The sequence below is a fragment of the Dipodascopsis tothii genome (genome assembly GCF_038497935.1).
Source record: "Dipodascopsis tothii strain CBS 759.85 unplaced genomic scaffold V1510scaffold_53, whole genome shotgun sequence".
Taxonomy (NCBI): domain Eukaryota; kingdom Fungi; phylum Ascomycota; class Lipomycetes; order Lipomycetales; family Lipomycetaceae; genus Neoaidaea; species Neoaidaea tothii.
Genome location: NW_027118037.1, coordinates 26,863 through 49,876, shown reverse-complemented (window position 1 = coordinate 49,876; position 23,014 = coordinate 26,863). Strand labels below are relative to the sequence as shown.

General features: G+C 68.9%; 9 protein-coding genes across 9 annotated transcripts; 5 read left to right on the top strand and 4 right to left on the bottom strand.

Annotated features, from left to right (window-relative positions):
• The first annotated feature begins 794 nt into the window (after positions 1 to 794).
• V1510DRAFT_423933 (uncharacterized protein) lies at positions 795 to 1,985 on the top strand. The gene has a single exon (XM_066935010.1). It carries the CDS (start codon positions 1,236 to 1,238, stop codon positions 1,944 to 1,946), a length of 711 nt encoding a protein of 236 aa, XP_066786494.1. The 5' UTR covers positions 795 to 1,235; the 3' UTR covers positions 1,947 to 1,985.
• V1510DRAFT_370869 (uncharacterized protein) lies at positions 1,971 to 3,252 on the bottom strand (the record flags this gene model as incomplete). Its single annotated transcript, XM_066931454.1, has 2 exons — positions 1,971 to 3,047; positions 3,079 to 3,252. The coding sequence occupies 2 exons, from the start codon at positions 3,250 to 3,252 to the stop codon at positions 1,971 to 1,973; spliced, it is 1,251 nt and encodes a 416-aa protein (XP_066786493.1).
• A 1,526-nt stretch (positions 3,253 to 4,778) lies between these two features.
• Positions 4,779 to 5,472, bottom strand: V1510DRAFT_405289 (small GTPase superfamily; the record flags this gene model as incomplete). The annotated part of the gene is made up of 4 exons (XM_066932328.1): positions 4,779 to 4,888; positions 4,920 to 5,356; positions 5,389 to 5,432; positions 5,464 to 5,472. 4 exons carry the CDS (start codon positions 5,470 to 5,472, stop codon positions 4,779 to 4,781), a joined length of 600 nt encoding a protein of 199 aa, XP_066786492.1.
• A 1,669-nt stretch (positions 5,473 to 7,141) lies between these two features.
• Positions 7,142 to 7,568, bottom strand: V1510DRAFT_432361 (uncharacterized protein). Its single transcript, XM_066935491.1, has 2 exons — positions 7,353 to 7,568; positions 7,142 to 7,320 (listed from the first exon to the last, which is right to left on the bottom strand). The coding sequence occupies exons 1-2, from the start codon at positions 7,545 to 7,547 to the stop codon at positions 7,177 to 7,179; spliced, it is 339 nt and encodes a 112-aa protein (XP_066786491.1). The 5' UTR covers positions 7,548 to 7,568; the 3' UTR covers positions 7,142 to 7,176.
• Positions 7,546 to 8,096, top strand: V1510DRAFT_423926 (uncharacterized protein). The gene has a single exon (XM_066935009.1). It carries the CDS (start codon positions 7,581 to 7,583, stop codon positions 8,049 to 8,051), a length of 471 nt encoding a protein of 156 aa, XP_066786490.1. The 5' UTR covers positions 7,546 to 7,580; the 3' UTR covers positions 8,052 to 8,096.
• Positions 8,097 to 8,571: 475 nt separating this feature from the next.
• Positions 8,572 to 9,983, top strand: V1510DRAFT_423922 (N-acetylglucosaminyl transferase component-domain-containing protein). The gene has a single exon (XM_066935008.1). It carries the CDS (start codon positions 8,638 to 8,640, stop codon positions 9,880 to 9,882), a length of 1,245 nt encoding a protein of 414 aa, XP_066786489.1. The 5' UTR covers positions 8,572 to 8,637; the 3' UTR covers positions 9,883 to 9,983.
• A 1,168-nt stretch (positions 9,984 to 11,151) lies between these two features.
• V1510DRAFT_301583 (uncharacterized protein) lies at positions 11,152 to 15,240 on the top strand. Its single transcript, XM_066930689.1, has 3 exons — positions 11,152 to 11,478; positions 11,510 to 14,736; positions 14,935 to 15,240. The coding sequence occupies exons 1-3, from the start codon at positions 11,265 to 11,267 to the stop codon at positions 15,127 to 15,129; spliced, it is 3,636 nt and encodes a 1,211-aa protein (XP_066786488.1). The 5' UTR covers positions 11,152 to 11,264; the 3' UTR covers positions 15,130 to 15,240.
• A 110-nt stretch (positions 15,241 to 15,350) lies between these two features.
• Positions 15,351 to 17,211, bottom strand: V1510DRAFT_370882 (uncharacterized protein; the record flags this gene model as incomplete). The annotated part of the gene is made up of 2 exons (XM_066931456.1): positions 15,351 to 16,752; positions 16,784 to 17,211. The coding sequence occupies 2 exons, from the start codon at positions 17,209 to 17,211 to the stop codon at positions 15,351 to 15,353; spliced, it is 1,830 nt and encodes a 609-aa protein (XP_066786487.1).
• Positions 17,212 to 18,224: 1,013 nt separating this feature from the next.
• Positions 18,225 to 22,644, top strand: V1510DRAFT_432357 (uncharacterized protein). The gene is made up of 2 exons (XM_066935490.1): positions 18,225 to 18,459; positions 18,492 to 22,644. The coding sequence occupies exons 1-2, from the start codon at positions 18,286 to 18,288 to the stop codon at positions 22,590 to 22,592; spliced, it is 4,275 nt and encodes a 1,424-aa protein (XP_066786486.1). The 5' UTR covers positions 18,225 to 18,285; the 3' UTR covers positions 22,593 to 22,644.
• The last annotated feature ends 370 nt before the right edge of the window (positions 22,645 to 23,014 follow it).

Below are 23,014 nucleotides of genomic sequence, written 5' to 3'. Positions count from 1 at the left end.
CAAGCGGCTATGAGCCGCACGAAGTGCGGCTCATAGCCGCCGACGGCCCCTGCCCGCAGGGCAGCCACCCTCGACGGAGTCGCCGCCGGAGGCTTGCCCGCCACAGCCTACGGTTCCTGCCCGAAGACAGCTGCTATCGACGGAGCCTCCGGCGGCGACTCCGTCGAGGGTAGCTGCCCTGCGGGCAGGTGTAGCTACTGCAGGCGGCTATAAGCCGCACGAAGTGCGGCTCATAGCCGCGACGACCGCCTGCCCGCAGGGCAGCCACCCTCGACGGAGTCGCCGCCGGAGGCTCGGCTGCAGCCCCGGCGCCGGCGCCGGCCATGCGGGTGGCGCGACCCCTGAGCCGCACCGGGTGCGGCGCGATATGCCCCGCGTCGCCCGGTCCGGACCCTGCGGCCGCCACCAGGGGTGCCGTCTCGTATTCGACCCGCGCGATAAGCACGTGCCGGCGACCCGGCAGCCGCGCAACGGCGGCGCGCGGGTAGTATCGGGAGGCGCCCCACTATCACGTGCCATGACATAACGCAGCCCCAGGGCGTCACGCCGGCGCATTCTCGGCCACCGCGCAGGCCCTATCACGGAACTGATAGAGGCCGCAACGTCACGGCCAGATCAGACAGACCGTCTCGGATCCAGAGACACCGCAGGGCGCGACCGGGACAGCGGCCGCGAATGAGCGCGCAGACGCGCAGCCACACCAGTGCAGTTCGGCCGCAGATTGACGCGGCCTCGGCGACGGCACGGCTCCAGCGGTGAGCGTGCCCGGGACGGGCGAGCCCCAGACGGGCGGGGGCGGGGCGGCCGCGGCGCTGCCGCTGGCGGTGCTGTGTCCGGCGTGCGGCACGTCTATCGCGCTGGACCCGCCGGAGGTGGCACTGCTGACGGCGGCCGGGCGGGCGGCGCGGGCCGCGAGCACGAGCACGGCCAGCAGCGCCGCGTCCGTGTCGAGCGCGGGCAGCGCCGAGTCGAGCGCGGACTCGAGCCCGCGGCGCGAGTTTGGCCCCATCGACGAGGCGGACGAGGACGAGCGGCGGCGGTCGGCCGAGAGCGACCGCAGCAGCATCATCAGCTTTGAGCCGCGGCGGCGGTACACGCGCGAAGACGACGGCCGGCTGAGCCGCAAGACGAGCCTGCGGCGGATTTCGTCGCAGCTGGGCGTGGCGGCGGCCCCGGCGCCGCCGCAGGTGTCGACGGCAGCGACGGCGGTGGCCTCGCCGACGTACTCGGGCAGCATGCGGCTGCCGACGCCGTCGACGTCGCCGTCGGCGGCGCAGTCGCTGCTGGGCCGGTTCGCGTTCACCCGGCGGATCTCGACGACGGTGACGCCCTACATCCCCAACATTCTATCGTCGGCGTCGACGACGTCGCTGGCGTCGCTGGCGTCGCCGGCCACAGCGGCGCTGCAGTCGCACCAGCAGGGCCATCGCCGGCAGATGTCCGTGCCGGCGCTGGCGGCGCTGACGGACGAGGTGGCCGGGTCGCCGGGGTCGGCGTCGACGGCGTCGACGGCGTCGACGGCGTCGAGCGCGTCGACGCGGGCGACGACGCCCGGCGCGTGGCCGGCGGCCGCGGCGGCCGAGCCCGCGGACGGGCTGCTGGCCCAGCTGGCCAAGGAGCGGCGGCGCGTGGCCGCGGCCGAGGCCAAGCTCGACTCGATGGCGACCGAGGTCGAGGAGCTCTCGCAGAACCTGTTTGAGGAGGCCAACGAGATGGTCGCGCGCGAGCGCCGCGAGCACGCCAAGACCGAGGGCCGGCTGCGCGAGTCGCGCGCGCGCGAGGAGCGGCTCGTGGCCCGGCTCAACACGCTCGAGGACGCGCTGTCGCGGATCATGCGCCTCCGGCGCGACCTGCCGGCCGACAACACGGCCGCGGCGGTCATCCGGCGCGCGGCCGAGGAGGTTTTGGCGGTCAAGAAGGACCTGGAGGCGGCGCGGCCGCCGTAGCATGTCATGTACGATCTATTACGACTATTCATCCCGGTAGCCCGCCGGCGCCAGCTCGGCGTCGGCCGCGTCGGCCGCGTCGGCCGCGCCCACGGCCTCGGCCTCGGCGTCCTTGTTGACGAGGAAGAAGGCGACGCAGACGAGCGCGGCGCCGAGGAAGTAGAACGCGCCGACGACGTGGTCGTTGAACACAAAGTCGCCGAGCATGGCCAGCGGGATGGTGGCCGAGAGGCCGACGGTGACCACGAGCGGCGACGTCATCAGGATGGCCAGGATCCACACGTAGTCCGAGACCAGCGTCGACATGGCGTTCACGATCACGATGAGCCACACGCGCGCCGTCGGCGGCGCCTCGATGGTCTCCGCGCCCGTCACATGCAGCACCACGAGCGCCGGCCACAGCAGCAGCAGGTTGCAGAGGCCCACAAAGCCGAAGAACAGCTGCATGTTGATGCGGCTCTCGTCGCCGATGCGCAGCTTCAGCAGCGTCGTGTACAGGCCGTACACCGCGGCCGACGCGAGCGACATCAGGTCGCCGAGCACGATCGCGCCGGCCGAGTGCGTGTCCTCGGTGGCCTCGGTCTCGGACGACGAGTCCTGGGTCGAGATCAGGATCACGCCCAGCAGCGACACGGCCACGGCCACGATCTTGATCCGCGTGAAGCGCTCGACCCGGAACAGCGACCCGATCGCCAGCGTGAAGAACGACGACGTGCACGACAGGATCGTGGCCGACGCCACGGACGTGTACGACAGGCACGCGTTCGAGAACCAGTTGGCAAAGAACCAGAGCAGGCAGAACTCCAGCGACAGCCGCGCGGTCTCGGCCAGCGACAGGCCGGCCGCCGCCGGCGCCTCGGCCGGCGGCTCGGCGTCAAACGGGTTGGCCAGCACGCTGATGGCCAGGTCCGCCTGGCCGCCGGTGGCCGGCGCGGCCGCGGCCGCGGCCGCCGGCGCGTACACGGCGGTCTTGTCGCGGCGGCGCGCGCTGGGCTGCCGCCACCGTGCCAGCAGCGGCTTGACCAGGTACAGCGAGAACGTGGCCGTGTTCAGGTACGTGACCATGTACGGCTTGCGGTACTCGCCCGACTCGAAGATGGACTGCTGTCAGCTCGGCCTCGGCCGCACTTACGTTCACCAGAAAGCTGGACGCGACCCACAGCACCACCACGGTCGTCAGGCACAGCAGGCCGAGCCGCCAGCGGCGGCGCGACGCGGCCGCGCTGCGCGCCGGCTCGGCTGGTGCTGGCGACGGCGACAGCGGCACCGGCGGCGCCGGGCGGTCGGCGGGCGTGGCCGGCGACATGAGCTGGCCTAGATAGTCGCGGAATGAAACGTAGCCAAACGGCGATCCGCGGGAGCGAGCGGAGAACGGGCGCCGGGGCGTCGACGGCGAGGGCGCGGCCGGGCGGGGAAGCGAGTCGGTCGACGTCTGGACGTGGATCTTGGGTCGCGCGGGCTCTGCCGGCGGCCGATCCATCTATATACCTGCCGCTCGGGCGATAGTGGCTGCGGGCGGCTGCTAGCGGCCGCGGACGTCCGGGTGACGGAGGACGCCGAACGCAACAGCGGGACTCGGCACCTGCGGATTCTCGCGGGCACGGCGGAAGCCTGGTCGACGGGGTGGATCCGAGCGACGGCGTCCGGTGGCGTGTGAGCTTGTCGGCGACCGCCGCTACAAGGACAACGTTTACGCCGCCGCTGGCGCCAAGGCCACGCGGCCCGCCGCACCGCCGCCGCCGGCCGGGCCGGGCTGTGACGCTCGCCACGCCCAAATGGCGAGCTTCGGACACGGCCGAGGCCTAAGCGAGGCGTGACAGCGCCCGTGCGCTGCGCCGCCGCACGCCGTGCGGCTCACGCCGCTGCGGCGAGGCCCGTGCGGGTAACAGGTAACGCCTGGCCGACGCCGGAGAGGGCTGAGGCGCGGGTGGCTGTGCACGGCCACCGACGTCGCGCGTGGCGGGCCTGCCGCGGCGACTCGGTCGAGGGTGGGTGCCCTGCGGGCGCGGCTACGTGCGCTGTAAGCCGCACGGAGTGCGGCTCGTGTGCGTGGTCTACCGGCAGGGCAGGCACCCTCGAAGAGGCGCCGCTGGAGAGCCGCACAGTGTGCGGCTCAGTGCTCGATCTGCCCGCAGGGCAGCCACCCTCGACGGAGTCGCCGCCGGAGGCTCGTCAGGCGTCAGCCACCGGCGCCGCCTCCACCAGCCACCGGCCAAACCGTGCGGCTCGCGCAGCTGCATGCGGCTATAAGCCGCACACTGTGCGGCTCCTTGCATGATCTGCCCGTAGGGCAGCCACCCTCGACGGAGTCGCCGCCGGAGGCTCGCCAGGCGTCAGCAACTGGTCCGTCCGCAGGGCAACCACCCTCGACGGAGTCGCCGCCGGAGGTCCATACAGGGAGACCTGGGGTGCTCCGTCCAGTATGGGTGCAGGCACGAAGCCGCACGCCGTGCGGCCGGCCCGCGATGTGCTCTCCCGGGCAGCTACATCTCAGCACAGCCGTCGCCGGGCGCGTTCGTGGCGAAAGCCTAGCGCGGCGCCTGGGAAGAGCAAGCGGGAGTGAGCCGCACGCCGCGCGGCTCGGCCGGCAAAGTGCCGCAAGCGCGCCGCAGGCGCCCCGCCCGTGTCGCCAGCCGCCACTCGCTGTTCGCGCTCGAGCGGCCGAAAGCGGTCGCGTGCGCGCTAGGCGCAGCGTGGCGCACAGTACGCGCCGCACGGGGTGCGGCTCTACAGCGAGCTGGTTAGCCGGTCGCTGGCCGCGCGCTCCACCGCCAGGGCGCGCCGCGCCCGGCCCGCGCAAACCGGAACTCTATGTATTAATTATGACCAAAATTAGCACTCGCAGCCTGAGCGCTCGTTGTCGAGGTGGATGTTGATGGGGTCGGAAAAGTCGGACGAGTACTCCTCGGACTCCTCCTGTATGAGAGCGTTGCGGGCAATGACTGGGGTCAGCGGGCCCGGGCGCACACGTACCTTCAAAGGCCTGGTCCACGTTGATGGCCTCCTTGGCCGAGGTCTCGAAGTAGGGAATGTTGCCCTTGGCCTGGCAGAACGCCAGCGCCCGCTTCTGGGAGATGGCACGTTTGCTCTCCTCGACGTCGATCTTGTTGCCGAGCACGACAAACGGGAAGGACTCCGGGTCGCGCGGCGACGCCTGGATGAGGAACTCGTCGCGCCAGCTGTCGAGGGCCTCGAAGGACTTTGCGTTGTTGACGTCGTAGACCAGCACGCAGCAGTCGGCGCCGCGGTAGAACGCGACGCCCAGCGACTGGAACCGCTCCTGGCCGGCCGTGTCCCAGAGCTGCATGGTCACCGTGCGGTCGTCAACGCGGACGTCCTGCTTGGTCAAAAAGTCCGCGCCGATCGTGGCCTTGTACTGGTTGCTGAACTTCTTGGAGACATACTGCTGCCTGCGCGTCAGCGGGACCCGCCGCACACTTACATCAAACTGGTCTTGCCGACGCCGGAGTCGCCTAGTATGATAACCTGCTGTCAGCGCGGCCGCCGCCGGACGTACCTTCAACATGACTTTCTTCCGCGAAGACATTTATTGGATGTGCTGGGGGGGGGGACGGGGGTGTGGGTCGGGAGTGAAGGGACCTTTCTGTAAATAAATGCCGGAGCGCTATCGACCTTCCCCATACCCGTCCCACGCTGGCCACCCCGGCCGGGCCCACCGCGGCGGCGACCAGGCCCGACCCGGTCCCGTGCCGCCGCGCCCGGCCCGACCCGCCTGGCCCGACCCGCCCACCGCCCCGACCCGCGCTTGTCGCCAGATGCGGCTTGCCGACCCCGACCCGCCGCTATCTTGCCACGCAAGATAAGCAAATCCGTCGCCCAACTGATGCCACCGCCTGCTCCGAACAAGCTAGCGCGGGCCTGTAGCCGGCCGTAACCTTAACCGTCCGCGGCGACCCGCCGCGCGCGCTGCGGCGCGCGGCCGCCGCCGCCTGGCGGCCACCGCGGCCTGCTGGCGGGAGCGCGCGCGAGCGGCCGCGAGAGCGGCCGCGGCGGTGCTGCGGCGGGCGCGCGGACGGCGGTGCCGGCCGGGCCGGCGCGTGCCTGGCCCCACTTCTGTTACCCGGCCCACCAGCCACCGTGGCTGTGCGTACCTGCGTCCCCAAGCGAGCCGTCGCCCCGCGGCTCTTATAGCTGGCCGGCCCAGCGTCGCACAAGCACGCGCCGCGCCCGCCGGCCGCACGCCGTGACTCTGGCCGGCTGCCGCACTGCTACGACGGTCCCGACGCACTCCTGCTGCATGCGGCTGGCGCGTGCACCTTGGCGTGCGTTGCAGTGCGTCAGGCTACCCTGGACCAGCACACCGGTTGTTGTCATCCGCTGACAGTCCGCGACCGGCCGCCAGGCACGGCGCACGGGGCTGCTTGATCTTCGCCACTGCGCGCGCCGATGACGACTGCGCACGCAGCTGATCCATGGCCGCCTAGTCTGGGCGGCCGGCGACTCGTCGATCCGTGCCCGTCCGTAGCGGCGCCCGTAGCCGGTCTGGGAACGTCGCCCGCGGGCTGTGCTATTCTGGGCAGCCTTTGCGGCCCGGCTAACCGCGCGGACGTTCTCGACGTCTCTAGTTTGCACGAATGGCGACCTAGCTATACAGAATTGCATAACGCGGCTAACGGCGCTAGCCGCAACCTATTCTCCGATAGCATAATGAGTCGTAGACGTCAGGCAAGGCCAGGTAACTGGAGCCACCCTCGCCACATGCAAGCCACGGCCGATAGACAAGCTACTGAGCCACAGGGCGAGCCACAGCGCCACGAGCGCGGCGCCACGGCCCAGCCACGCCAGCCACGGCCACGGCTGCTTCCTCTACCCCTGGAAGCACGCACGGGCGCCCTTTGGCCTGTACGGCCTTCCGGCGTCGCCTGTGTAACTGTGTCCATGGCTCCGGCTCGTCTCGGCCGCCGGCTGCATCTGTCCTCCATTCGCCGGCTGCCACCGCTGCCCACTGTCCACTGCCCCCGTCCACTGGCTGCAGCCACTGTCCACACGCCGTCCACTACGCACCCATTGGCCCATCCACTAGACCATCCAATGGCCTCTAAAATTTCCTACCCGCCGTCTTGCGAGTCCACTGTCAGTACTGACAGCGACTCTCAGGCCGGCGTTGCCGGCCGGCCGCCGGCAGTGCTGGCCACGTCCATTCGCCAGCCGCCCAAGCCATTCATCGTCATCTCTCCATCGGCATCACCTCGTATATTACATATGTACATCAGGCGTTTGGCAGCAGGCGCCGCAGGCGGCGCGAGTACGCCGAGCCCGGCTCCGAGCCGCCAATGGCGTAACCCGTGCGGCCGCGGCGCTGTAGGTACCGGCGACTCCAGCCGGTGTTTCCGTGGTTCAGTCCAGGAGCAGCCTATTGTCAGCGTCGCCATGCGTCGTACATACCCGCTTGAACCCGCCCGAGCCGAGCGGAATCCAGCGGCGGAGCGTGGCCTTGTGTGTCTTCATCTTGTGCTTTCCACGCACGAGCTCGAGCGCAGACGGTCCAGTGCGCGCGGCAGCCGCGCGGCCGAGGCCGGCAACCGCGCCGGCAGCGCGCCAGGCAATGTGCACGGGGCGACAGAGGCCGGACAGGATCATGGTCGGTCGGATGGAGTGTGAAATTTTTTCGTGATGTGTGTGCCTTTTGACCCGACGTGCCACTTCGCCAGCCCACGCGGCCCACCGTCGACAACCCCGTCCCCAGCACATCCGCAGCGCAATCTCTGCGGGCAACGCCGGCAACCGCAGGCAGCGAGGATTGCAGCCAGCCAGCGTCCGCGCCGCCCCAGCCGGCCCGTTCGCGCCCCGTCGCGCCCGCCCATGGCCAGGAGCGCGCAGCTCTCGACCCTCGTCTTCTTCACAGGGTACCTCTCGCACAAGTTCGCCGTCTTCAATCGGCTCGCGGACTTTGCCGTCTTTGTCTGGCGCACCGGCGTGCTCGTGCGGTTCCTCCAGGCGTCGGCACTGCTGACTGCGCTTCTGCTTGTGATCGCGCTGCCCGTGGCGCGCATCGCCCTCGCCGAGCTTCGACGGACCGAGCGCGATGGCGTCCGCCGCGGCGTCTCTGCCCGCGACCAGCTCCGCCGGCGCGGCTCGTTCTAGCGCCCTCGTGCGCATCTTCTTTCCGACCGATGGCGTGGTGCTGCCGGCGGCGGCCGAGACCGCGGCCATCGTCGGATTCGCCAACACGGCCACCGAGTACGTGGTCACGACGCTGCTGCCGCCGGCAGACGCGGGCGCACGCGTGGCGGCGGCCGCGCGGCAGTTCGCGTACGTCGGCCGCCCGCTGCGCGTGCTGGGCACGCTTGCTGGCCCCGGCGGCCGGCCGGACGCGGGCGTGGCCGGCCCGCTGCGCGGCGTGCTCGCCGCCGACGGCCTGCCCGTGTTCGACGGGCGCACGCAGGTCGTGCTCTTCCGCACGCCGAACCTCGCCAAGCTGCAGTACTTCTCGTACGAGCCGATCATCCTCGAGCTGGCGCCCCCGGCCGGCGCCAGTGACAAGCTCGTGGCGCGCATTGCCGAGCACTCGCCGAGCGCTCGCTCGCTCGAGCCGCAGGTCGAGGGCTGGATTGCCCAGGTCAACCTGTCGGGCGAGGTGCGCGCGGCGTTGGCCAGCGGCCGCGAGCCGGCGCCGGGCGTGGCCTGGTCCGTTCTCGTCGGCGCGGTCTGGGGCGCGCTCGTCGGCGTCATGTGGGCCTTGACGGGCCTCATCGTGGCGTATCGCGTCGCCGCCGAGGCCGCCCTGCGCGTGATCGAGTACCGGCCAAGCGGCAGCCATCTCGGCCTGCGCGACGTCTCGGCCACGATACAGCAGCTCGATCTGCGGCTGCAGCAGGCCTGCTACTGGCCGCTGCAGTACATCACCCTGCGCCGCCAGAAGCACGACCTGGCCCGACTGCGCGAGTTCCACCCGGAGTACATCCGGTTCTACAACAGCATGTGGCTCGTCGCCAACGACATCATCATAGGCGCCACGATCGGCACCTACCTGATCGAAAACAAGCAGGCCATCGTGCGCTTTGTCGAGTTCTGCATCCGCGACCTACTCACGGCCGGGCTGGCCGATACGATCGCGTGGCTGATGGACTGGCCCGGCGGCCTCAAGCTCAACAACGAGCTCGCGGCCTTCTTTGGCGAGCTCTTCTTGTGGGTGATCCACTTCTGGGGCTCGGCGCTCGGCCACCTGCAGCCGTACCTGCCCATACTCGTGCACGTCATCGGCCTGTCGGGCTTTCTGGGCGCCACGTTTGCGTTCGCGCTCATCGCCGACCTCACGTCGCTGCTCACCCTGCAGATATACTCGTGCTATCTGTCGGCCGCGCGCATCTACAACTGGCAGGTCACCGTGCTCTCGTCGCTGTTCCACCTGTTCCGGGGCAAGCGGCGCAACGTGTTGCGCCAGCGCATCGACTCGTGCGACTACGGCTTTGACCAGCTCCTCGTCGGCACTATCCTCTTCACCGTGCTCATCTTCCTGCTGCCGACCGTGGCCGTGTTCTACGCGTTTTTCGCGGGGGCGCGGTTCGGCATCATCCTCTCGAACGCGTTCCTCGAGTCGTGCGTGATGCTGCTCAACCACTTCCCGCTGTTCGCCATCATGCTGCGGCTCAAGGACCCGCGGCGCGTGCCCGGCGGCGTGCGCATCGACCTCGTCGACCGCCCGGCGCGCGACGGCGTCTACCTGACGCTGACGCCGCTGGCGCTGCCGGTCATGGCCATGTTCCAGCCGTACTTTGTGCTGTGCCGCCAGATCCAGCAGCACTATCTGTCGGCGAACATGCTCGGCCTGCTCGTCGGCGGCGGCCTGGTGCCGATCCGCGGTAGCCACCTCTACTCGCTGCAGTACTCAATGCTGCCGTCCGAGCGTATCCCGACGCGGACGCTGTCGGCCGAGATCCTGCGGTTCGCCAAAGAGCGCACGCGCGGAAAATGACTGTGTATACTATAGCCGTGTTATTTAATATTTCTACGCCGGGCCTGCGGCCGCGGGCGGATTTCTAGCCGCCACCTCCGCCGCCGTTGGCGGATGCCAGGCACGGAGTGCCCACCGGAACGGTACTCGGGACCGTCGTGCACTGCAGGTGCATGCAGTAGTGCGCGTTGATTTGACGCGCCAGCGCTGCGTGTGCGCGGCGCAGGCCGCGAGCGGATTAGAGTTGCGTAGCGCACCATCGCGCTGGCGCCGCACCACAGGCTTGGGCCGCGCCTGCGCGGTCGTACGAGTACGCATGGCCCGCCGGCTGCGGCGGGTCCGCCCAGGTCCGCGCTGCCGGCCGCGCTGCGGACCCGGTCCGCGGCCACGGCCAAAAAGCAGTCACGCGAGCGAGGCCGGTGGTCGCGGCCACAACACAACCGCGCCGGCCGCAGCTAGAGTGCAGGGGCCGACAGTAGCTACGGCGCATCCCTGGGTGGCCCACCAGGCTGCTGGCCAGGGCCGCCGGGGCGCCGGGCCTGCGTGGCCGCGCGATTCAACACCGATCCGGCGCGCGGTGGGCGGCGACGACGCGACGACCGATCCGGGCGTGGTGCGGAGAGTGGCGGCGAAGCGCGCCGCACGTCGTGCGGCGCGCTCGCGTCGGCTCTCCGCATATCGCTCAGGCACCGCCGCCAACGGGTATCGGCCGCCCGCGCCGCGCTGCGCACGCGGTGGCGCGGCCGCGTACGGCCTCGTCGTCGGCGCCGGGCGGCCGGCCTCGTGCGGGGCCCGCCGCTCTCGGCATCGTGCCCGTGGCCGCGCCGGCGCTACTAGCGCCGCCGTCTGTTCGCCCCGGTTGCGCTGACAGGCACCGGTTCGCCAGCCGGTCGGGGCCGGCAGGCTGGCCCGTGGGCACGGCCCGGCCACTGCCGTGCCCGCCGCCGTGCCCGCGGCCCGCCTTCCGCCCGACAGCCGTCAGCCGGGCCCACGGCCGGGGTCTCGCCGTCGTGGCTACGCGACGCCACGAGGCCAGCTGCAGCCGGCTAGTCTGCTCATTAGCAGCCGTGTCCGGCACCTCTCACGTTTGCTCGAATCCACTCTTGCCCAACCGGGCCGTGCTGGCCAGAGGACTGGCCCAATCGGGCGCACCGGGGACCCGACGGCTCCCGCTTGAGCTAGTCCCCTGCACTGGCCCTGCACCTGGCCCCGGCCAGCGCGTGGCCACCAGACGACAGTCGCCTAATTCTCTCGATTGTTTATGAAGGCCTGCTTTCGTCGCTGGCCAACTGCCCGAAAACTTTTGCCTCAACGTCTGCGTCGACCTTTGTGCGAGCCGACAATAGGTGTGGACTGTGCCCGTTAGACTTTCGCTAGACGTTTGGCTTTCCGGCGACGAAACCATGACCGAGGTGCCTGTCCTGTTCCGCTACCGCCCGTCTACGCCGACGGCCACTGTGGCCGTTGCGGGCGACTTCAATGGCTGGGCCCAGTACCCGCTCACCTACTCGGCCGAGTCTGGCACGTGCGATGCCATCCTCGACCTCAAGGAGGGCACCTACGCCTACAAGTTTATTGTCGATGGTGAATGGATCCTGGCGCCCGATGCCGACACTGGTAAGTCCGAAGCGGGGCCCACTGACGGCAGTGTGGTCGGGCGGCATCCAAAACTCGGTCGTGTACGTGAACGTGACCGACCCGGCCGAGTCGGTAGCCTCGCTTGAGCCCATCGAGTCGCTGGAGCTGATCAAGACGACCGAGTCGGTCGTTGAGCCCGAGCCGGCCGAGCTGGCCACGATTGCCGAGGGCGATGAGGACGAGGATGAAGACGAGGCTGAGGCTGAGGCTGAGGTCGAGACTGAGGCTGAGGCTGAGGCTGAAACTGAGGCCGAGGCTGAGGCCGAGGCTGAGACTGAGGCTGAGACCGAGACCGAGGCCGCTGAGCCTGCCGAGTCTCTCGAGTCTGCCGAGTCCGCCGAGTCTGCCGAGCCTGCCGAGTCTGTTGAGCCGGTAGAAGACGCTGAGCCCACCGAGGCCGTCGAAGCGTCTGAAATTCCGGCCAAGGTTCAGGATGAGACCGCCGAAGAGCCTACCGAGGCTGCTGCGGAGCCTGTCGAGGCCGTCGAGGCCGCCGAGACACCTGCTACGAAGACCGAGGCTCCTGTTGAAGCTGCTGAGGTCGAGGAAGAGACCGCAGAGACCACCGAGGCAACCGAGGAGGTCTCTGTTGAGGTCACTGGGACCGAAGAGGCTGCACCCGTAGTGGCCGCGGAGACCCCTGAGGTTGCTGAGACCCCTGCCGTGGCTTCTACGGACTCCGAAGCCGCCGAGGCCGAGCCTACCGAAGCGACGGCGAGCGAGGCCGAAGCTGCTGAGACCAAGAGCGACGACAGCGAATGGGTCGTCGTGGAGTCGCCGGCTGAGGCACCGGCCGCCGTTGAGTCGGCTGTTACGGTCGAGCCTGTGCCCGAGGCCGAGCCAGTTATCAACGAAAAGGCGCCTATTGTCGAGCCCGAGGCCGAGCACGAGGCGGCCATCCCCGCTGTCACAATTCCCGCCGTCACAATTCCGGCAGTCACAATTCCGGCGGTCGAGCTGCCGGCGGTCACGATCCCGGCAGTCGAACTTCCGGCTGTGAAGATTGCTGCAGTCGAAGTCCCAGCCGTGAGCGTGCCTGAGTCTATTTCCGAGACGGTCAATGCTGTCGATGCTGTGGAGGCTGTGCCTGCGGTCGACGAGGTCAAGGCCGCTGCCGAGGCGCCGGCCGTCGAGGCACCGGTGGAGACTGTCAAGGAGGCTGCCGAGGCTTTGGTGGAGACTGTTTCTGAGCCAATCGCTGCCGCCAAAGAGGCTGCGGAGGTTTCCGCCGAGACCGTCAAGGAGGTTGCCGCCGAGGCCGTGAACGGAGTGCCGGCTGCCGTCGAGACTGTCGCTGAGACCGTCACCGAGGCGCCGGCTGCGATCGAGGAGGCTGCCGAGGCGTCTGTCGAGGCTGTCAAGGAGGTTGTCGCCGAGGTACCGGCCACCGTGGAGACCACCGTTGAAGCTACGAACGGTATCGTCGCCGAAGCTCCTGCTGCCGTCGAGGCCCCTGTTGAGCTTGTCAAGGAGACCGTCTCCGCCATCGTCGCCGAGGCTCCGGCTGTCACCGAGGCTCTTGTTGAGCCAGTCGAGACCGTCAAGGAGGCTGTCACCGAGCCTGTTATCGAGGCTTCTGCCGTTGTCGAGGAGCCTGAGGCCACCGCCAAGGAGGCCATCGAAGCTGTTCAGGTTCCGGAGGTCGTCTCGGAGGTCGCTCAAGCTACCGAGACTATTGAGCCGGTTGTCGCTGGCAAAGAGATCGTCGCAGAGGCGCCGGCTGTTGCCGAGGCCGTCGTCGAGGCTCCGGTCGAGGCCATCAAGGAGGCCGTCGCTGAGCCAGTGACTGCCGCCGACGAGACTGTTGCCGAGGTCCCGGCCCTGGTCGAGGCCGCAGCCGAGGTCCCGATCGAGGCTGTCAAGGAAATCGCCGCGGAGCCGGTGGCCGATGCCGAGGAGGCCGTCATCGAGGTTCCGGCTACTATCGAGGCTGTCGTTGAAGCTGCAGTCGAGTCGCCGGTCGACAATGTCAAGGAAGCTGCCGCGGAGCCTGTGGCTGCCGTCGAGCAGGTCATCGCCGAGGCGCCGGCTGTCATCGAGGCAGTCGAGGCACCGGCTGACGTTGTCTCTGAGCCGATCGAAGCCGTCAAAGAGACCGTCGCCGAGACTATCTCGGAGGTTCCGGCTGCCATAGAGACCTCAGTCGAGGCCGCCAAGGAGGTCGTCGCGGACCTGCCTTCTGCGGCGGAGCCTGTCTTTGCTGCCGCTGAGGCCACCGAGGCCGTTTCTGTGGTTAAGGACATTGTCTCGGAGCCAGCGTCCGTCGTCGAGACCGTTGCTCCTGTCGATGCTGCCGAGGTCGCTTCGGAGCCCATTGCTGCTCTCAAAGAGGCCTCGGAGGTACCAGCCGCCGAGTCCGTCAAGGAGGCCGTTGAGGCGCCGGTCAAGGCCGTCGAGGCTCCAGTCGAGGCCGCCAAGGAGATGGTCGCAGAGCCTACGGCTGTCGTTACCGAGCACGTTGCGGAACCTGTTGCTGCCATCAAGGAGGCCGTCGCCGAGCTCCATGTCGAGACCGCCAAGGAGACCGTTTCGGAGTCCGCCGCTTCTGCCACGGAGCTGGCTGCGGAGGCCGTTGCGGAACCCGCCGCTGCCGCCAAGGAGATCGCTACCGAGGCTCCTGCTCAGGCCGCTGAGGCCATTGAGGCCACTAAGGAGGCCGTCGCCGAGGTGCCTGCGGCTATCGAGGCCGTCGTCGAGCTTTCGACCAAGGAGACCGTGGCCAAGGCGGTAATCTCGGTTGTCGAGACGGCAGACGAGTCGGTCGCGCCCGTGGCGGACGTTACCGAGAGCACGATCGATTCGGCCAACACGACTGTGGACGGCGTCGAGACAAAGGCGGTCGACGCGGCCACCGAGGCCCAGGCGCTGACCGCGGTCGCTGAGACCAAGACGCTGGCCGCCGCGGCCGAGATCAAGACGACGGTCTCGACCGTGGCCGAGACGGTCGTGGACCAGACGGTCGTGGCCAAGGTCGCCGCCACAGCCACGGAGGTCAAGACGCTCGCGCCCAGCGCGCTGCCAGCCCAGTCGTCGGTCGTGGACTCGGTCAAGGCGATGGTGACGAGCGCGGTAGCGTCACACCCCGAGATGGCAGCCACGGCCGTGGCCAAGGCCAAGGATGCCGCTTCGGCCGCGGTCGAGTCGGCCGTTGCCAAGGCTACCGAGTCGGTCGCCGCATCGCTGCCGGCAGCCGTCAGCGACAAGGCCGGCGTCGTCGCCGAGACAGTGACGGCCAAGGCCAAGGACGCGATCGAGACCACTGCGGCATCGGCGACGGCGGCCATCGCCGAGGTCTCGTCCAAGGCCGGCGATCGCGCCAGCGTGCTGACGGCGTCCGAGCCGACCACGCCCGTCCGCGAGACAGTCAAGCGCGCGCTGGACGAGCGGCCCGACACGCCGTCAACGCTCGTCAACGACTCGCCGATCGCGTCCAAGGTCAACCTGGCCAAGGAGGACTACGGGTCGATGCGCACCGCGCCCGACACGGTCATTGACGGGCTCGGCACCGCCACGCAGACGCTCGCGCCGCCGTCGGCCGGGTCAGACACGGACGCCGACTCGTCGCTGCTGGCGCGGATCAAGAGCTTCTTCGCCGGGCTGCTGGCCAAGATCCTGGCCGCGTTCAAGTAGCCGCGGCGAAGCCGCCTGTACATTGTTGATTCCATGCATTGATATCCCCGGGCGCGTCGGCTGACACGCCCGCCCACGCTCTCTACCGGGCGACGACCCAGACCAGCCAACGGCATGTATTCAAAGAGTAGATAGGCAACGACCTAGAACAAAGCAACGCCAAACGTAACACGCACATAAAATACATCCAATATACAAAGTCTAGTGGTACAGGCCGGGGGCTAGCGCTTGTGGGTGTCCTCGGCGCGGAGGCGCGCGTCGACGCGCTCGCGGTGGCCCTTGTTGCGCAGGTGGACCTCGAAGTTCTCGACGGACATGCCGGGGCCCGGCGTGTAGAGCTTGCCCGGGCAGTCCGAGCAGCGGATGCGGGCGACGGGGTTGGTGGTGACGTAGCCGGTGCGGGTGTCGACGGTCTGCATGGCGCGCATGACCGCGTGGAACTCGTCGCTGGTGTAGATGCCGCGCAGGTTGGCCAGGCCGTTCTCGAGCCACGTCGGGACCGGCGGCAGGTTGTCGGTGTTGATGAGCGTCTGCGTGGTCGTGTTGACGGGCGTGACGGGCGCGACGCCGCGGCGGGTCGGCGGCGGGCGCGGCATGGGCGCGAGCTTGTGCGAGTTCTGGAGCATCCAGCGGCGCAGGCCGGGCGCGCGCAGCCGGACCATCAGCCGCGGGTGGTTGTGGTAGCGCGACGGCGACGGCGAGCGCTGGCCGGTGTTGTGGCGGGTGCGGCGGGTGCCGTGCAGGGTCGGCGTCGACTCCATGTCGCCGAACTCGTCCAGCGGCACGAGCGGCTTCTCGGGCACCTTGTCCATGGCGCCGGGCAGCATGGTCGACACGATGGGCGTGCGGAAGGTGCGCAGCGGCTCCTTGAGGTCCGGCAGCACGATGCCGCCGCGGCGGCCGATCGCGCGGCCCTGCCGGCGCTTCCACCGGTTCTCGCGCTCGTTGTCCTTGTCGGCGCGGCCGAGCTCGGCGTCCGAGAGCTCGTAGAGCGCGGGCGTGAAGTCCGAGAGCAGGTGCTTGGGCCGGAACGACTCGGTCACGGACGGGCAGAGCTCCTTGCGGATGTCCTCGTCCTCGACCATGCGCCCGTCGAACGTGTGGCCGACGAGGAGGAGCGACTTGGTGAAGTGCTGGGCCTGCTCGCGGATCGAGTGCGCGACCGCGGTCACAAACTCGCTCGGCAGCGCCAGCTCGGCGCACAGCCGCTCGGCGAACTGCTCCGGGCTGTTGTCGGGCGCGTTCAGGTCCCACTCGAACTGGTCGACGAGGTTGTGCTGGCCCACGGTGATGTCCAGCTTGATGACCACGCGCAGGTCGTCGTCCTTGTGCGCCACGTACGGCGCCGCCGGGTCCAGCGGCCGCGCCTCGGCCACGTCGTAGTGGTGCGGCTGGTAGTCGCTGACCTGCTCGGCAATCGTCTTGGCGACGTGCGGCGCGTGATGCAGCGGCAGCGCGTAGTCCTCGCACCACGCCTCGGCAAACACGTCCAGCGGGATGAGCTTGTCGTGCAGGTTCCACGTGAACGTGTCTCGGATCTTGCCCTTGTCGAAGTCGAGGTCCAGCCGCACCGGCACCAGGTGCTCGGCCATGTCCGACTGCCGCCGCATCTGCTCGCGCGTGCTGCCGTCAGCGTGCTCGCGCGCCCACTTACATCCGCAGCTCGCGGCTGCGCCGCCCGGCCCGCCGCCGGTCCCGCGGCATGATCAGCTGGCTCTTGCCCAGCGTGTGCCCGTTGCCAAAGCCCTTGTAGCCCTCGCCGTAGATGACCTCGGCGTTCGTCTGCCGGATCGGCCGCAGCGTCTCGTAGAACTCGATCTCCTGCCGCTTCTGCCGCAGGAACGCAATGTGCCGGTCCGTGTGGTCCTTGAACGCGGCCGCGTGCAGCGCGTCCCGCGTCACGTACTGCTCCAGCTCGAGCTGCCGCGTCGGCTTGCGCTTGACCCCGCCGGCCGCGCCCGCGCCGGCCGCGCCGTCCCCGCTGCCGCCGATGGCCTCGCCGTCCGCGCCGGCCGAGGTGCTGCGCGAGTCTGCGCCCGCTGCGCCGGCCCCGACACTGCCCCCGGCCCCGTTGCTGCCCATGCCTGCTACTCTCACAGCGCTCGCCATTGTGCTAGCCTGTCTGGGTCTCCAGTGCCTTGATGTCCGATGCCGAAGGATGGCTGAGCTGATGCGGGCGAGAAAATTTACGGGCGGTAACATGGGGCGCGCCCCGCCCTAACCCTGCGTTACTCAGCACTCCCGTCGGCTGCCCCAGGCCGGCGCCGGCGGCGGGCGAGCGACGAGAGCAGCAGAGGACCGGAGCCGGGCGGCGAGAGAGCAGGACGGGGAGCAGGCAGGACGGGGAGCAAGCAGGACGGGAGACCGGCGGCAAGGCGGGCGTGCAGGCGGCGCAGGGTGTGCGGCTCGCACGCGTTACACCAGGCAAGCCCCGCCCGCGTGGCGGTGTGGCGGTGCGCGCCTCACGTCCGCGGCCGCCGGTCCACGGTCGCGGCAGCCTCGGCGGCGATCCGTGAGGGCGGTGACGCTGGGCTGGCTGCCGGACTGCGGCGGTCGCGCGTTTGGCAGGGCAGGCTCTGCGATGAGCCACCGGAGGCTCGCACCGCGGCCCAGTGCGTGCGCCTGCGCGGCCCGCGCCCGCCGCAAGCCGCGAGTCCAGGCTCGTGCACCGCCACACAGCCGCACGGTCCGCGGCTGAAAGCCATGCAGTCATGCGGCCCAGCGGGCCGTGCGGCTCACGACGTTACACAAACACGCGCGCGCGTCGATGAGTCACCGTCGGTGGCAGTGCACGAGCCTCAGTGGCGACGCCGCCGAGGGCGGTCCTGCGGGCAGCCGTGCGATCTCAGCCGGCCGCGGCCGTCCGGCGCCCCGCGCAGGCGCCTGGCCGCCGGGGGCCGCCACGCGCGCGCAAACAGCTCAATTCGTCCGCCACCGCCCAATTGAGCCTGCTCGGCCGCCGTGGCCGCGGCGGCAGGCGGGGGGGCGGCGGGGCGTGAGCCGCACGGCGTGCGGCGCTTACCCGGTGACGCCACACCCTAACCCTCGCGCCGCTCCCGTCGTGGCGGTGTCTCGAAATTTTTTTCGCGCCGACAGCCGACGACAGCTCAACCCCCGGCACTCCCCCGCTCTCTCGCGCGGCAGACAGGCGAAACAATGAAGGACATCGTCGTTGACACGCCGCCCAAGAGCATCGTCGCAGTCAACTTCGGCGTGCTCTCGCCGCAGGAGATCGTCCAGCAGGGCAAGGTCGAGGTCTCGACCCGCGACCTGTTTGATCTCGAAAAGGGCCGGCAGGCAAAGGAGCATGGCGCGCTCGATCGCCGCATGGTACGTGTGTATGTGCGCCGCGCTGACCCCAGGGCGTCTCCAACAGCTTTACCGAGTGCCAGACGTGTTTCGGCAAGCTGGCGACGTGCCAGGGCCACTTTGGCCACGTCCGGCTGGCGCTGCCGGTGTTCCACATCGGCTACTTCAAGAGCATCATCTCGATCCTGCACAACGTGTGCAAGGACTGCGCCGCGATCCTGCTGTCGGAGGACGACCGCCGCAAGTACCTGGCCGAGCTGCGGCGGCCCGGGATCGACAACCTGCGGCGGATGCAGGTGCTCAAGAAGGTCAACGCGCAGTGCCGCAAGCAGCGGCGGTGCCTCAAGTGCAACTCGCTCAACGGCGTGGTCAAGCACGCGGGCCCGCTCAAGATCGTGCACGACAAGTTCCGGTACGTGGCCAAGCAGAACCCGGACGAAAAGACCGAGTTCGATCGGTCGTTCACGGCGGCCAAGAAGCACATCCCGGACCTGGAGAAGTACCAGAAGAAGGCCATGGAAGACATGAACCCCCTCAAGACGCTGAACCTGTTCAAGCTGATCGAGGCGGCCGACTGCGAGCTACTGGGCATGAACCCGGACTACGGCCGGCCCGAGATGTTCATCTGGCAGTTCGTGCCGGCGCCGCCGGTGTGCATCCGGCCGTCGGTGCAGCAGGAGGGCGCGTCCAACGAGGACGATCTGACGGTGAAGCTGACGGAGATCGTGTGGACGTCGCTCAACATTCGGGCCGGACTCGACAAGGGCGTGCCGCTCGTGAGCCTGATGGAGCAGTGGGACTACCTCCAGCTGTGCATGGCCATGTACATCAACTCGGACACGCCGGGCATGGCGGGCGCGGCGGGCACGACCAAGCCGATGCGCGGCCTCTGCCAGCGCCTCAAGGGCAAGCAGGGCCGGTTCCGCGGCAACCTGTCCGGCAAGCGCGTGGACTTCTCCGGGCGCACGGTGATCTCGCCGGACCCGAACCTCAAGATCAACGAGGTGGCCGTGCCCGACCGGGTGGCCAAGATCCTGACGTACCCCGAGACCGTGAACCGGTACAACAAGGAGAAGCTCAAGCAGCGGATCCTGAACGGCCCCGACGTCCACCCCGGCGCCAACTACCTGGCCATGAAGAACGAGCCCGGCAAGCGGTACCTCAAGTACGGCAACCGGCAGTACATGGCCAACCACCTGCAGGAGGGCGACGTGGTCGAGCGGCACCTCGAGGACGGCGACATTGTGCTGTTCAACCGGCAGCCGTCGCTGCACCGGCTGTCGATCCTGTCGCACTTTGCCAAGATCCGGCCGTGGCGGACGTTCCGGCTGAACGAGTGCGTGTGCACGCCGTACAACGCCGACTTTGACGGCGACGAGATGAACCTGCACGTGCCGCAGACCGAGGAGGCCCGCAGCGAGGCCATGAACCTGATGGGTGTCAAGCACAACCTGGTGACGCCGCGCAACGGCGAGCCCATCATCGCGGCCACGCAGGACTTCATCACGGGCTCGTTCCTGATCTCGCGCAAGGACTCGTTCTTCGACCGGGCGCAGTTCTCGATGATGTGCGCGATGATGTCGGACGGCGACGTGCAGATCGACCTGCCGCCGCCGGCGATCGTGCGGCCGGTGCGGCTGTGGACGGGCAAGCAGGTGTTTGACGTGCTGATCAAGCCGAACCGGCACTCGAACGTGGTGATCAACCTGGAGGCGCGCAACAAGACGTACGAGCCGCCGGCGGCCGGCTACCCGGCGGACATGTCGCCCAACGACGGCTACCTGGTCGTGCGCGGCAGCCACATCATGTGCGGGTCCATGGACAAGAGCGTGCTCGGCGACGGCAAGAAGGACTCGATCTTCTACGTGATCCTGCGCGACTACGGCACGGACGAGGCGATCGCGGCCATGGGCCGCATGGCCAAGCTGTGCGCGCGCTTCCTCGGCCAGCGCGGGTTCTCGATCGGCATCAACGACGTGACGCCGGGCGCGATCCTGCGCAGCAAGAAGGACGTGCTGATCGAGCAGTCGTACGCGCAGTGCGACGACCTGATCGCCCAGTTCAACAAGGGCGAGCTCGAGACCAAGCCGGGCTGCTCCGAGGAGGACACGCTCGAGATGGAGATCTCGGGCATCCTGTCCAAGGTGCGCGAGCAGGTCGGCGAGATCTGCATCACCGAGCTCGAGAAGAGCAACGCGCCGCTGATCATGGCGACGTGCGGCTCCAAGGGCTCGACGATCAACGTGTCGCAGATGGTCGCGTGCGTCGGCCAGCAGATCATCTCGGGCAACCGCGTGCCGAACGGGTTCCAGGACCGGTCGCTGCCGCACTTCCCGAAGCACTCGAAGGACCCGCTCGCCAAGGGCTTTGTGCGCGACTCGTTCTACTCGGGCCTGACGCCGACCGAGTTCCTGTTCCACGCCATCTCGGGCCGCGAGGGCCTGGTTGACACGGCCGTCAAGACCGCCGAGACCGGCTACATGTCGCGCCGGCTGATGAAGTCGCTCGAGGACCTGTCGAGCCAGTACGACGGCACGGTGCGCAACTCGAGCAACGGCATCGTCCAGTTCCAGTACGGCGGCGACAAGCTCGACCCGCTCGACATGGAGGGCAAGGCCGTGCCGGTGGACTTTGTGCGGACGTGGTCGCACGCAGCCAACATCCGGTACGACGCGGCGGCGACGTCGCTGCTGCCGTACGAGATCGCGGCGATCTGCGACGACGTGCTCGCGCCGCTCGAGAAGCCGGTGCGGGACCAGTTCGGCAACCTGCGCACCGACGACTACATCGACGAGTACGAGTCCGAGCGCGTCTACTACCGGTCCATCCGCGACTTTGTGCAGGGCAAGGCGCGCGCGCTGGCGGACCTGCGCGAGCGCCGCGGCCTGGTCGGGTACTGGACCGAGCGCGCGGCGTCGCCGGCGGCGGTCGCGGACGACCCGGCGGCCAAGACCGCGATCGACCAGATCTTCCTGATCACCGAGCGGATCGTGCGCGAGTTCCTGAGCCAGTGCCTGCTCAAGTACATCAAGGCGCAGGTCGAGCCCGGCACGGCCGTCGGCGCCGTCGGCGCGCAGTCGATCGGCGAGCCGGGCACGCAGATGACGCTCAAGACGTTCCACTTTGCGGGCGTGGCGTCCATGAACGTGACGCTCGGCGTGCCGCGCATCAAGGAGATCATCAACGCCTCCAAGGTGATCTCCACCCCGATCATCAAGGCCGTGCTCGTCAACGAGAGCGACGAGCGCGCCGCGCGCATGGTCAAGGGCCGCATCGAGAAGACGCGGCTGGAGGACATCTCGTACAACATCAAGGACGTCTACCTCGACGACAAGGCCTACATCGAGGCGCGCGTCGACCTCAAGACCATCGAGAAGCTCCAGCTCGAGATCGGCGTCGAGGACGTCGCGCGGGCGATCTGGGCCGCGCCCAAGCTCAACATCGCCCAGCAGAACGTGTCCATCATCGGCCGCGACCGCATCCGCGTCTACGTGCACGACATCCCCGACAAGGACCGCCGCAAGGCCAAGACCATGGCCGAGACCGAGGTCTACTTCCGCATGCAGCACCTGCAGCGCGTGCTGCCGCGCATCGTCGTCCACGGCGTCACCACCATCTCGCGCGCGGTCATCAACATCAACAACGACAAGAAGAACGAGCTCTTCGTCGAGGGCTACGGCCTGCGCGAGGTCATGAACACCGACGGCGTCGTCGGCACCAAGTCGCGCACCAACCACGTGCTCGAGATGCGCCAGACGCTCGGCATCGAGGCCGCCCGGACGTCCATCATCACCGAGATCGCGATGGTCATGTCCCAGTACGGCATGAACATCGACCCGCGCCACATCCAGCTGCTGGGCGACGTCATGACCTACAAGGGCGACGTGCTGGGCATCACCCGCTTCGGCCTGGCCAAGATGCGCGACTCGGTCCTCCAGCTGGCCTCGTTCGAGAAGACCACCGACCACCTCTTTGACGCGTCCTTCCACATGAAGACCGACCTCATTGAGGGCGTCAGCGAGTGCATCATTCTTGGCCAGCCCATGCGCATCGGCACTGGCGCCTTCCAGCTCGTTCGCCGGACGGGGATGGAGCCGGGCCGCAACTACGGCGCCAAGCCGACGCTCTTTGAAGACATCATGGCCGCCGCTTGAAGACATCATGGCCGCCACTTAGGTAGTAAAGCATTTTGGATACTGTGTAGTAGCTACGAGCCTGCGCGGCGCGTGTGCCTGCGAGCCTCCGGCGGCGACTCCGTCGAGGGTGGCTGCCCTGCGGGCAGGGGCTGCTAGAGTGCGCCGCACTGCGTGCGGCTCAAGTGGCCGCGAGCCTCCGGTGGCGACTCCGTCGAGGGTGGCTGCCCTGCGGGCAGGGGCTGTTAGGGTGCGCCGCACAGTATGCGGCTCATGTAGCTGCGAGTCTCCGGCGGTGAGACTTACATGCTCCTCCGGCGACTTTGCCAGCCGTCCTCAGTGGCGGTGCATGCGACTCACCGCCACGCGACGCCGCCAGGGTGGCGCGGCTCTAAGTGGCTGTGCGAGCCGCATGTACCGCTTCTGTGCTCGCATTGTACGGC

Bases quoted from the DNA above. Each gene is read 5' to 3' on its own strand.
- V1510DRAFT_423933 (XM_066935010.1), top strand. From the start codon at position 1,236: ATGCGGCTGCCGACGCCGTCGACGTCGCCGTCGGCGGCGCAGTCGCTG.
- V1510DRAFT_432361 (XM_066935491.1), bottom strand. From the start codon at position 7,547: ATGATCCTGTCCGGCCTCTGTCGCCCCGTGCACATTGCCTGGCGCGCT. The intron at 7,321-7,352 runs GTATGTACGACG...CGCTGACAATAG, and splicing joins GCTCGGGCGGGTTCAAGCGG to GCTGCTCCTGGACTGAACCA.
- V1510DRAFT_423926 (XM_066935009.1), top strand. From the start codon at position 7,581: ATGTGTGTGCCTTTTGACCCGACGTGCCACTTCGCCAGCCCACGCGGC.
- V1510DRAFT_423922 (XM_066935008.1), top strand. From the start codon at position 8,638: ATGTGGGCCTTGACGGGCCTCATCGTGGCGTATCGCGTCGCCGCCGAG.
- V1510DRAFT_301583 (XM_066930689.1), top strand. From the start codon at position 11,265: ATGACCGAGGTGCCTGTCCTGTTCCGCTACCGCCCGTCTACGCCGACG. The intron at 11,479-11,509 runs GTAAGTCCGAAG...CACTGACGGCAG, and splicing joins GGCGCCCGATGCCGACACTG to TGTGGTCGGGCGGCATCCAA. The intron at 14,737-14,934 runs GCCAAGGACGCG...ATCGCGTCCAAG, and splicing joins CCGAGACAGTGACGGCCAAG to GTCAACCTGGCCAAGGAGGA.
- V1510DRAFT_432357 (XM_066935490.1), top strand. From the start codon at position 18,286: ATGAAGGACATCGTCGTTGACACGCCGCCCAAGAGCATCGTCGCAGTC. The intron at 18,460-18,491 runs GTACGTGTGTAT...CGCTGACCCCAG, and splicing joins GCGCGCTCGATCGCCGCATG to GGCGTCTCCAACAGCTTTAC.